This window comes from Bos javanicus, chromosome 6, assembly GCF_032452875.1.
Source record: "Bos javanicus breed banteng chromosome 6, ARS-OSU_banteng_1.0, whole genome shotgun sequence".
Classification (NCBI taxonomy): domain Eukaryota; kingdom Metazoa; phylum Chordata; class Mammalia; order Artiodactyla; family Bovidae; genus Bos; species Bos javanicus.
The window spans coordinates 92924234-92937834 of record NC_083873.1 but is presented as its reverse complement, the minus strand read 5'-3'; the positions used below and the strand labels follow the sequence as shown (position 1 = coordinate 92937834).

General features: G+C 41.1%; 1 protein-coding gene across 2 annotated transcripts in view; it reads right to left on the bottom strand.

Moving 5' to 3' along the window:
- Positions 1-1214: 1214 nt before the first annotated feature.
- The window catches only part of MRPL1 (mitochondrial ribosomal protein L1), a 71609-nt gene continuing 59222 nt past the window's right edge, over positions 1215-13601 (bottom strand). For both annotated transcript variants that reach the window (XM_061420568.1, XM_061420569.1), the window contains exons 8-9: positions 3143-3224; positions 1215-1518 (exon numbers count right to left, since the gene is read on the bottom strand). In XM_061420568.1, coding sequence (XP_061276552.1) covers positions 1400-1518; positions 3143-3224 — 201 coding nt within the window. In that variant the 3' untranslated portion in view covers positions 1215-1399. The remainder of the gene's footprint in view (positions 1519-3142; positions 3225-13601) is intronic.

The following is a 13601-nucleotide window of genomic DNA, read 5'->3' as shown; positions in this document are numbered from 1 at the left end:
ACTTCCTTTTCTGTGAAATGAGAGTCTCACCTTCCTCTCTGAGCTCCCGTGAGGAGGAAATGAGAGAATGCACACGAAGCAGAAGACAGCAGTAGGCACTCAATAGAAGGTAACTGCAGAAGACAGCAGTAGGCACTCAACAGAAGGTAACTGCCGTTACTGCTTTGTAGTCAATGTTACAGTTGTTTTCAGTAAACACTCGTCAGATTTTAATTTTCCTGTGGGGGAAAAAAGCTTAGTGGGGTACAGTCATTTGGATGTCTCAGACCACTAAAATTTTAAAAACAACTGGGGAGACCTACATGGAGCTGTCAAATTATTCTTTACAAAGTGAGTGTTATTAAAACCCACCAACAAATTTATCAGGCCTATTATTTCATAGGGCTTCCCTTGCTGCTCAGACGGTAAAGAATCTGCCGGCAATGCAGGAGACCCAGGTTCGGGCCCTGGGTTGGGAAGATTTCCTGGAGAAAGGAATGGCATATAATTGCATATAAGAAAAAGCCCTTGAACATCTCCTAAAAAAGTGAAAGACAGTCTCAGAGTAAAGGAAATCAAATCATTTCCAAGAAAGGACAGTTGGCAACTACATGACAAAATTATCCTTAATTTTTTTGTTTTTTCACTTACCAGTAAACATTTAAGGACCAACACCAGTTTGCAAATTGGTAGCTGAACTTCCTAGGCTGATTCTTCATCCATAAATTCTTCATCCATAAATAAGTTGCTTTATCTACCTCATGGGATATTCATTCTACAGATACGAACAACTTGCTATTAAGCAGAGGAATTGAGGATCAAATGATGCAAAGTAAATACATGAAAATACTATACACTGTGCCTTATATACTGCAAAGCACCATTAAAATATACAGTATTATTACAAAAAATACAAATAATGTAGATTGATTCCTAAGAGGAAAAAAATTTCCCATTCATTTTAATGGCTTAGTCATTTTCTATATTCATGCTATCACAAAAGACGTTCAGAAGTTTTCAGAACGAAGACTGTCCAAAATTTTTCTTCAGAAGAGTCATATTTGTGATAGAGCCCACAATTCTTCCATTTTCTGTCTTGTGGGAATTGAGGACCTTACTTTTCTCTCAGATGGTACAGCTCTCGAGGGACAGTTATTAAGCTAGAAATTGCTATTATAATTACCAGCATGCAGAATCTGAATTCTTAGGAAGAAAATATAACAGGATCTAAAAGGTAGTTTCAGACACACAGCAAATTTTATTTTCTTATTTTTGAAAGTGTTCTAAGATTTTCCAGGGTTAAAATTTACTTTCACGTATGATGATCAATAATAAGACACCAAACTTAGAAAACAGACAGTTTTATAATTTTCACTGTTGCTTCTTGATCCAGTGAGAATAATTTCACAATACAACACGTTTACACAGCTTTTTTGTCACTTTCTTTGGTTTCTCCTTCTTTAGGCAACAATGGCTCGATCTTTAGTAACAAACCTTCACTTGTTGAACTTCGAAGGAAAGCACGTACCACAAAAGGGCCTGTAAAGAGAGACGAGAAGCAGTTCTCATTTTATTCCAAATACCTAATGAGCAAATACAAACACACAACAAGAAACCTTATCGGATTCGTGTTATATTTGCACTTGAAAAGTACTGATATTACTGAACTATTATTTTAAATGATAACAAAGGGAAGATTGTTTCATTTCTAGAGAAGAAGGCAAACTAGTTGTACCAGAGTTTACTAGAGATTTATCAATGAAATCATACATATTCACTAATAATTCATTTCTCTCTTCCAGAAGGTGATCACCTACAATTTATTTTATTGCAAAGACAACAGTAAAGGGAGCAGGTGGTGATATTTACCTTAGTTGGCAAGATTCTAAATATTTATTTAAAACAGTCAGCACATATGCTACCTTTGTATTACCAAGCATTTTTTAGTAAAATTCCCTAAAAATTAAAAAAACTTTCATAAAGATAAAGAGACCTCATTTAAAATGGCAAAGAGAAAATACCTACATTGCTTTTAAAGATTTATTATTCATCATTCTAGGGCTTCCCTGGTGGCTGAGTGGTCAAGAATCTGCCTGCAATGCAGGAGACCCAGTTCCATCCCTGGGTTGGGAAGATTCCCTGGAGAAGAGAATGGCAACCCACTCCAGTATTCTTGCCTGGAGAATCCCATGGACAGAGGAGCCTGGTGGGCTTCAGGCCATGGGATCGAAAAGAGTCAGACACAACTGAGCGACTCACACACACACACACACACACACTCATCATTCTAATCCTGCTATAGGCTCAGAGGTTTTAAACTGAAATAAAAGTTCTCCAAGACATAGAAGAATCTATATATACAATTATATATATATAATCTACATACAATTACTAAGTACTATGGTCATACTTAGGAGAACAGAATTAACATATGAGGTATTTATTCACCAGTGGGTTTAACTCCCAAATATGGTTAAATATAGCTTAAGATTGTGTTTTAATTATACATTTGGTTTATAAAACAAAATGTGACAGATTCCTATAATGGGAAGCCTGTAAGTACTGAATCAGTTGAGGGAAATGGACTCTTGAACATGTTTTTGTGAATGGCAAGTGATACAGCGGGAACTATACATGTTTCGAGCTTATGACACAGCTGCTACATCAAGTTTCACTGTTCTCCATGAATCACCCCGTTTATAAAATGTGATTCTTCTAACATGACTAAAACTTTGTCTCTCTTCCAAAAAAATTAGATAAAGAAAGCCAACTGCTAGTACCAGTGACAAAGTGAATGGTCTGGCTTCAAAATATGATCTATCTCACAAATGATTTTAGTTTCTGCTTAAACACTATTTTCAGTTTAAGGCAATCTGTTACAGTTTTCTTTCAAATTTGATTACATTTAATGACAGAAATAATGTGGGAATTTACAAAGGCTTCACAGTGTATTCCTTATTAGTGTTAAAGAGGTTTCCTCTCTAGACAACTACAACTTATTAAAAAGGATCAGGAATACTTTGGTGAATTCAATTGTATTGCTTTAACCCCTGGAAATAGTATGCAACTGTAGTTGCATACTAACTGGACTGTTTTCTTAATATTTTACATTTTTAAAGCATCACAGGATTATAGGGAAGTCTAACCCCAGTGAACCACTTACCCAAATTCAGTGGTCTTTGCCTACAAACTTCATTGATAACGGCTTGTAGATTGGCAGCTATCTGGTCACTTGGCATATCCAGCTGAAAGAAAAGGACACATAACATTAATGATGTAAAAGTAAGACAACAGTACAATTTTTGGTAACTATCAGTAGTTATTCCAGACAGTTTTTTCAAATACTCAACTAGTGCAAATTATCTACTAAGGGACTCTATTGTGAAAGAAACAACTTCCATAGCTCTTTTTTTAGAATGCTACATTTATATGTCTCTACATGTCAAGACTCAATTACCTTTTAGAGCATATTACAGCAAAGTATTTTGAAGTGGTTCCCACTTGTGGTTCCTTGAATTTCAAATTTCCCCAAAGCATATTGTGGGGTAGAATATTCCACCCCAGGAATCAGTGGTATTTTTTTCTTAAAGCTGTTGATTATTTTTTTTAGTTTATTTTTTAAAAGAAACTTAAAGTATTTAGAAGTTAATGCTTTCAAAAGTCCAAAATGAAATTCCTTGACTACACATTCAGGTAATATATATCTCACACAGAGACATTTCCAAGATGCTATACTAACACTCTCTAACTGTAATAACAATTATCTTCCTACTTAGCAAAAGCTACAGTAAGTCCTATATAGTGAATGAGCCCTATTCATAAAACACCTAACCCAGCATGCATCTTTGGAAAGTCCTTGAGTTTCTCATTCAAAATTCAATGCATGTTATTCTCTTAAATATGCCACTAAAAATCAATTCTGTTACAGTCCTATGTTTAAAGGATTTTGCACTTTTGTCAAATGAATCCAGTTTTTAAAATTCATATAAAACTTGTAATAGCGTAATTGGTAAAAATTACACAGTAAGAATTCAAGATCAAACAAGAATTCTATCTCGCAATGACTCTTGAGACCACTGTGAGAAATGTGGTACATAAGCATATGAAGAATTCCTCCTGAAAAGAAAATTGTTCTCATCATCATCAGACAATATTTATTCAACACGCACTTGGGCATGATACAGTGTCAAACCCTAAATGAGAAGGTCTGGACATTATTGGAGGAATTTTCATTTTATGCCAATCCATAACTGGGAGTTTTGAGAGGGGAAAAAAAAGCAATGCTTAGTTCTCCTTATTAAATCCACAGACCTTACAGACATTAAATTCCATCAAAGTAAGTAGTTCACTGACAGACAGGGTACCTTACATTTGCTATGGCAGAAAAGAGAAAACAAAACATATAGAGTATCAACATGTATCTTTTCATTCCTCTCTTAATTCTCCACTTTACCTCAAAAGGCCCTTCTTTCTATTAGCAACTAAAGTAACCAACACTGCTCTGGGGAGTTCCTTTAGCCTTTGTAAAGATCTATTGTTCTTTAGCCACTAAGTCGTTTCCCATGGACTGTAGCCCGCAAGGCTCCTCTGTCCATTGCATTTCCCAGGCAAGAATACTGGAGTGGGTTGCCATTTCCTTCTCCCAGGGATCTTCCTGACTCAGGGATCAACTCGCATCTTCGGCTAGGCAGGCGGATTCTTTACCACTGAGCCACCAGGGAAGCCCACAAAGACCTATACCTACCTTAAATTTGGGAAAGTAATAGATACAAGAAAAAGCAAGAGGCCCAATATACCTTCCTTAACAGTTACAAGCTAGACTGCTGGACATTGCATACTACCCTCAGATGTTTGTGACTATTCTTCCTGCAGACCTATACTGCCATTCCTACTGTAAACTAACAACATAGGCTCCAGAAATGCAAAACAGATGCCCTCAATGACTTCATAAACTCTTAAAATACATAAACTGTTTTAAAATACAGCTTGCACGTTTGTCCAAATTTTAGCACCTCTAATCATTAGTATTATCAGTTCAGTTCAGTCACTCAGTCGTGTCCGACTCTTTGCAACCCCATGAATCACAGCACACCAGGCCTCCCTGTCCATCACCAACTCCCAGAGTTCACTCAGACTCAAGTCCATCGAGTCAGTGATGCCATCCAGCCATCTCATCCTCTGTCGTCCCCTTCTCCTCCTGCCCCCAATCCCTCCCAGCATCAGAGTCTTTTCCAATTAGTCAACTCTTCACATGAGGTGGCCAAAGTATTGGAGTTTCAGCTTTAGCATCAGTCCTTCCAAAGAATACCCAGAACTGATCTCCTTTAGAATGGACTGGCTGGATCTCCTTACAGTCCAAGGGACTCCCAAGACTCTTCTCCAACACCACAGTTCAAAAGCATCAATTCTTCGGTCCTCAGCTTTCTTCATAGTCCAACTCTCACATCCATACATGACTACTGGAAAAACCATACCCTTGACTTGACAGACTTTTGTTGGCAAAGTAATGTCTCTGCTTTTGAATATGCTATCTAGGTTGGTCATAACTTTCCTTCCAAGGAGTTAGCGTCTTTTAATTTCATGGCTGCAGTCACCATCTGTAGTGATTTTGGAGCCCAAAAAAATAAAGTCTGACACTGTTTCCCCATCTATTTCCCATGAAGTGATGGGACCAGATGCCATGATCTTCGTTTTCTGAATGTTGAGCTTTAAGCCAACTTTTTCACTCTCCTCTTTCACTTTTATCAAGAGGTTTTTTAGTTCCTCTTCACTTTCTGCCATAAGGGTGGTGTCATCTGCATATCTGAGGTTATTGATATTTCTCCCAGCAATCTTGATTTCAGCTTGTGCTTCATCCAGCCCAGCGTTTCTCATGATGTACTCTGCATAGAAGTTAAATAAGCAGGGTGAGAATATATAGCCTTGAAGGACTCCTTTTCCTATTTGGAACCAGTCTGTTGTTCCATGTCCAGTTCTAACTGTTGCTTCCTGAACTGCATACAGGTTTCTCAAGAGGCAGGTCGGGTGGTCTGGTATTCCCATCTCTTTCAGAATTTTCCACAGTTTATTGTGATCCACACAGTCAAAGGCTTTGGCATAGTCAATAAAGCAGAAGTAGATGTTTTTCTGGAACTCTCTTCCTTTTTCGATGATCCAGCGGATGTTGGCAATTTGATCTCTGGTTCCTCTGCCTTTTCTAAAACCAGCTTGAACATCTAGAAATTCACGGTTCACGTATTGCTGAAGCCTGGGTTGGAGAATTTTGAGCATGACTTCACTAGCGTGTGCTGCTGCTAAGTCGCTTCAGTAGTCTCCGACTCTGTGGGACCCCATAGATGGCAGCCCACCAGGCAAGAACACTGGAGTGGGTTGCCATTTCCTTCTCCAATGCATGAAAGTGAAAAGTGAAAGTGAAGTCACTCAGTCGTGTCCGACTTTTAGCGACCCCATGGACTGCAGCCTACCAGACTCCTCCGTCCATGGGATTTTCCAGGTAAGAGTACTAGAGTGGGGTGCCATTGCCTTCTGTGAGATGAGTGCAATTGTGCGGTAGTTTGAGCATTCTTTGCATTGTCTTTCTTTGGGATTGGAATGAAAACTGACCTTTTCCAGTCCTGTGGCCACTGCTGAGTTTTTCAAATTTGCTGGCATACTGAGTACAGCACTTTCACAGCATCATCTTTCAGGATTTGAAATAGCTCAACTGGAATTCCATCACTCCACTAGCTTTGTCCGTAGTGATGTTTTCTAAGGTTCACTTGACTTCACATTCCAGGATGTCTGGCTCTAGGTGAGTGATCACACTATCATGATTATCTTGGTCGTGAAGATCTTTTCTGTACAGCTCTTCTGTGTATTCTTGTCCTTTGTCTTTCATAGTTAGTACTATGTCCTCTACTAAATCTTAAAATAAATTCAGTCACACACCTCACTTTTTATTTTAGATATTGTATAAAATTATGAAAAAGTTGTATGTTTTATGAGCATGCTGCTGCTGCTGCTAAGTTACTTCAGTCATGTCGGACACTGTGCGACCCCATAGACAGCAGACCACCAGGCTCCCCTGCCCTGTCCTGTGCAACCCCATAGATGGCACCCTACCAGGCTCCCCCATCCCCCAGGCTCTCCAGGCAAGAACACTGGAGTGGGCTGCCATTTCCTTCTCCAATGCATGAAAGTGAAAAGTCAAAGTGAAGTCGCTCAGCTCTTAGCGACCCCATGGACTGTAGCCTACCAGGCTCCTCTGTCCATGGGATTTTCCAGGCAAGAATATTGGAGTGGGGTGCCAGGCTTCTCATTGCACTGACTTCTCTTGTTACAGAACACACGCTCTAGGGTGTGTAGGCTTCAGTAGTCGTGGCACATGGGCTCAGTAGTTGCAGCTCCCAGACTCCAGATCACAGACTCAATAGTTGTAGCACATGGGCTTAGCTGCTACATGGCATGTGAGATCTTCCCGGATCAGGACCTGAACCTGGGTCTCCTACACTGGTAGGTGGATTCTTTACCAGTGAGCTATCAGGGAAGCCTCCATTAATGTTTTTAAGAAAAGACTGATTTACTGAATCCTACCTTTTGCTTTTGTCCTTATTATATCAGAAATACCTCACTAAGCACACTAAAGGCTTTCTAAGTGGTTCACTGAGTAAAGAATCTGCCTACAATGCAGGAGACGCAGGTTCTATCCCTGGGTCGGGAAGATCTCCTGGAGGAGAAAATGGCAACCCACTCCAGTATTCTTGCCTGGAGAATACCATAGACAGAGGAGTCTGGCAGGCTACACAGTCCATGAGGACGCAAAGAGCTGGACAGAACCGAGCATGCACTTATCTTCTAAGCACACTAGACAGACAACTTTCCAAAGATGTCAGCGTGGTGGCTCAGTGGATACAGGTAAACTGTATCTCTTTGACTCTCAGATTTTCCTCTTTCCATGCAATTCGTAACTTTTGCTTTCAAGCACTTTCTACCATTATGGGAGAACTAAAAAACTGTGATTCTTAACCACTTTTTGTCCCTTTGAGATACAAATACATGCAGGACAAACTGTAGTCATGAGACTGTCTGAGGCTGTGATTCTTAAAACTTTTTTCGGTTATCAAAACTTGCTCCAGAATAAGGTACTCAGGCACACAAAAAATTTAGCTCATGTTTTTAGGGTCTTCAAGGATTCTTTGATTAAGAGAAAGAGGAGGAGAGGAGAAAAGCTCCTGAGGAAAGGGTCTCAGTTAAAAAGAATCCTTGGGCCACACCTGGAGAACCACCAATGGTGGAAGTCAGCTCAAATACTTTGAAAGACTAAGGACAAGAGTATGGAAAAAGGATTCAACTTAATTGTCTACATTTTACAGGGGACGGACCAAAAAAAAGAAAATCAAAGTATGTGCGCACAATTTTTAAACACTCCTGTGTTCCTCCTAGAGTGGCCCGCTTCTGTCACTGTAAATGTTCCAACAGCTTCTAGATGACTGATCATCTCTAACTGGAAACTGCAGAGAGAACTGCTGCTTTGAATAAGCACTTGTTAGAACATCTGACCTTCAAAATCTCTTCCAAGTGCAATGATCTAAGATCATACACAGGGTAGCCTGGCAGTGGTTTTGCAAGTGGGCCAACACTCCTAATTCCCTTGACTCCTGAAGGTTTAAACCAAGAAAAGGAAGACAGTCTGTGTATTTCCTACACAACATCAAGGAAAGTGATAGCAGCAGCGGTAGTGGTAGGGGTGATAATAGAAGTAGTAGAAATAGAGCAGCTCTATTTATTGGGTGCTTACTCTAAGCCAACTCTATTCTAAGCACTTACACATTCTCACTTATTTCTCCCAAATATCCTAAATATGGGTCCCATTATCATTTTCCTTTTACAATTAGAAACTGAGACTTAGAAAACTTTGTTAACTTATTCAAAAGCACCCAGATGATAAAGAGTGGTCCAGCAGCTATGTGCATGAGCTCTAAAGGCAGAGAAATGTAACTCTGAAACCCACTTCCACCGCTTACTAGCTTGTGACCCTGAGCACAGCTAGAAAGTGATGGTAATCCTTATGAAAACTGAAGTATCAGTTCTCTGGAAAACACAAATGACTTGTTATAAACTAAGGAAAGAAAAAGAGGAAACTAAGTGAAATATTGAAAGGAAAAGAATATGTATTTAAGTGGGAAAAATGCAAATTTTTCTTTCTGCCTAATGAATCCTTTTCTACATTCCCAGCTTTTAACTGTTCACAGCACACAATCTAGCAACATTCACTTGGCCTTCACTCTTTGTTGAGCACTGACTGGGGCTAGGAATGTGAAGATGAGCAAGACACAAATCTTACCATCAAGGAGCTTCCCATGTAGTCACTAGAATCCAACATGACAGGTGCCACTCAAACTAAATGAACCAAGTGCCACAAGGGGAGAAGGAGAAGTGACTGTGACAGGCAAGGCCTCACAAAGGTGACATTCAAATGGAGGCTTAAAGGATGAAGAGTTCTGAAGACAAAGAGGATCTAGGCAGAGGGAGGAGCACACATTACTGTAAGAACAGGTGGTTCAGGTGACCAGGAGGCGGCTCACTGCTCAGGGCTGGCTGCAAACTCAAATGACTCCAGTGGCCAGAGCTGGTAACATGCACCACTGAAGCGGACTGGGTTTGAGTGCATGTGCAGATATGACCTGCAGGACACAGCCTGTGCAGAGGTGAACAGCACTGCCCCACAGGGAGGAGGCAGTGGCCACCCAGTGCTAACAGAATGTTACAGTGAGGTCTCTGGGGCCAGCTTATCAGAACTCTTGACTCATCAAGAGTAACAAGGAATCTGGATTTCTGGGTGATATCATCTAGTTTTTAAATGCTGAATCAGTAAAACAAAACAAGTCTGGGAGCCAAACTCAGCCCATTTGCAACGTCAGACATCAAGTTACATCACTGAAAATAACAGGAAATCCTGAATTTGAACTTGGCATAGTGATTTGAGACTACACTGTAAGAAGATTGGAATCTATAGCTCAAGATTTTAGAATGCGTGCGTCCTAAGTTGCCTCCCTTGTGTCTGACTCTGCGACCCCATGGACTGCAGCCCACCAGGCTCCTCCGTTCATGGGATTCTCCGGGCAAGAATACTGGAGTGGGTTGCCTTGCCCTACCTCCTCCAGACCCAGGGATCGAACCTGCATCTCTTATGCCTCCTGCATTGGCAGGTGGGGTCTTTACCACTAGCACCACCTGGGAAGCCCTAAAGATTTTAGACTCTATTCTGCCAACCATGAGAAGTTATTTAATGTTTATAAGTAAACAACTGGTATTTCTGAGCTATGTTTTAGAAAGAATTTTAGAGGAAGGGTGTATAACAGGAGCTGGCAAACTTTTCTCTATAACTGGTCAGAGAGAAAATATTTGGGGCTTTGCAGGCCAAATGGGCTGTCACAAATACTCAATTCTGCTGTTGTGGTGCAAAAGTCATCCTAGAGAATGCATGAACGATGACCACAGCTGTGCTCCAAGGAAGTTTAACTTACAGAAACAGCTGGGGAGCTGGGAGGGTCCCACAGGCCACAGTTTGCAGACCCCCGGTGAGGAAGACAGACCAAAGGATACCTGGGAAAGTAGTGGCTAAAAGAAACCAATCATCTTCACTACAACAGAAACGATTTTTGTTTTGTGTGTTTAACAGAAAGCTTTGTTGAGTGCTGATAGACTTTTAATGTATCCTACAATGCATCTACTTATGCAGATGAGGCAAAAAAATGTTTTTTTTTCAAGCTAAGAATTGAATTGCCATTTAAAATAAAAGTAGGAAAAATGCTCAGCAACTGTTCTGACAACTGCTGCAAATTTTACACACACACTTGAAACAAGATATTGCATGCCGCCTTTCTGAAGTTTGTTCAGGACTGATGACCAGAGTCTACATCTGAAAGCAAAAAAGGCATTTAATGCCCTATATTCTTGGCCTTCCCAGGTGGCACTAGTGGTAAAGAACCCAGCTGCCAATGCAGAAGACATAAGAGACGCAAGTTTGATCCCTCGGTCATGAAGATCTCCTGGAGGAGGGGATGGCAACACACTCCAGTATTATTGCCTGGAAAATCCCATGGACGGAGGAGCCTGGTGGGCTACAGTCTATGGGGTCACCAAGAGTCAAACATGACTTAGCACACACGCTTGCACCCACACTCTATATTCTAAAGAAAGATACCAAGAATTAAGGTCATAATATTCTCACCATAATCAACAATCATGCAAAGTAGAAGCAGGCCAAAAGGCAAGGCTCCAAGAAGCTCCTGTGTAGACTAGGGGCACTGCCAGAAGAGGGTACTAGTGGCTGAACAAATATATGCTTGAAGGACATCAAATCAGTAAGAGCTGGTCAGAGGAGTGAAGTGAAGTCGCTCAGTCGTGTCCGACTCTTTGTGACCCCATGGACTGTAGCCTACCAGGCTCCTCCCTCCATGGGATTCTCCAGGCAAGAGTACTGGAGTGGGTTGCCATTTCCTTCTCCAGGGGATCTTCCCGACCCAGGGATGGAACCCAGGTCCCCTGCATTCCAGGCAGATGCTTTAACCTCTGAGCCACCAGGGAAGTCCCCTGGTCAGAGGAGTAGTGACAACCAAAGTGGAGCCACAAACACAAGCAGGTAAGACAGGGCAGTTGCTTCTACTCCCTTTGTTAAGCCTTTACCCCAGAGGAGTTATGCCTGGAACCCATAGTGGAGCGAGGCATTTACAGCTGAATTAAGTCACTGCCACACTCTACAGTCTAGAGCGGAAGAAGGTGTGAATGAAATTTTAATAAGCCCTCCCCGCTTCAGATCATGAGCCATAAAAGCCTGGTTCCAACTTGAACAAGGAAAATCTTTGGATATGAGATCAGAGTTTTGAACTGGATCTCACTGCACTTTTAATTTCTGAATTAGATCACTAGAATTATGCCTGTCACTCACCTCACATGCCTGTGCATAAGACAGAAGCGAAACTGTGAGTGGCATGCTTGGAGTCAGGGAGTGGGGAAGCCTATTTCATGTTTGCACTTCACTAAATTCAAACTTTTCAATAGGTCTGTACATTTACACACAGACGTATTCTGTGCCCACGAGAAACGTGAATATACGTTCATAGGGGTGACGGTTATAATAATAAGTGACACCTAGGTAGAAGGGGACGACAGAGCATGAGATGGCTGGATGGCATCACTGACTCGATGGACATGAGTCTGGGTGAACTCCGGGAGTTGGTGATGGACAGGGAGGCCTGGCGTGCTGCGACTCATGGGGTCGCAAAGAGTCGGACACGACTGAGTGACTGAACTGAACTGAATGGACTGAGGTCACTTACGGTGACCAGTGGTTAAGAATCTACCTTCCAATGAAGGGGACATGGGTTAGATCCCTGGTCAGAGAACTAAGATCCCACCCGCTGTGGGGCAACTAGGCCCAGGCGCCGCAACTGCTGAGCCCACGCCACAACTGGAGAGAAGCCGACTGGCTGCAACAAGAGAGTCCGTATGCCACAGTGAAGATGCTGTGCGTGGCAACTATAGTATTAGTAAGACCCAGCACACCCAAATAAACAAACAAGTGATGCTGGAAAAAACCTCAACGGCCCAAAAGAAGGACTGAGGTTGAACAAATTATGAGATATCCACAAGATACTACTGTGAAAATAATGCTTTGCAAGAATTGTAATAATTTCAGAAAATATTCAAGATACACTATTTAAGGAAAAGAGAAAATTCAGTATATAGGATAACAGTAATTACATAAACAGGAAATAAACACGTAGCACCTTGCAAGTCTCCTCCCTTTTCCTGGAGCCCTGATGACACGAATAAGGTTTCTGCTCTGCTACAGACACATACACACAAAACACACGCATAGAGAAAGCGCAATAATGAACAGCACTAAAACGTTACCAATCGCAATTTTAAAATGTTGTCCTCTCGTTTATGCTATTTGGTATCTTTCAAATATTATATACATGTTATCACCTGTTAATTACAAAAAAGAACACTAGCTTTACTTAGCATTTTAAATTATAAAACTAGTCCTTTACAATGGTAAAAAAATGACAAGGCATACTTTATCTCTTCGTGCTTCCTTGAAACAAAATAAAATCCATTCCCATTGTTGGTACTGAGGGACACCCCCCCTCCCACCCTGAGGCTTATATATACTGATAATTATATTTAATTGAAAGGCAGTAAAATCGACCTTTTCAGGGCGTACAGTTCTATCAATTTTAACTCATGCAAACATCTGAGCAGCCACCATCACAATACTACACACAGAACCAAAAACCCTCCCTCCCGTGACCTCCCTTAGTCATTCCTGATTCCTGGCAACTAGTGACTTGTCACGATGGCTTTGTTTTTTCTAAAAGATCATACAGATGGAATAACATGTAACCTTTCTCTCCTCCAAAATTTAAAAAACTGTGGTAAAATATACATAAAAGTTACCCTTTTAACCATTCTGAAGTGTACGGTTCGGTGGCATTAAGCACCTTCACGTTGTTGTACGGCTCTGACCATCTCACCTCCAGCACTTGTTCCATCTTCCGCATCTAAAACTCTGTATCCATTAAACACTAACTTCCAATTCCCTTCAACCCTAAGCCCCTGGCAACCACCATTCTGTT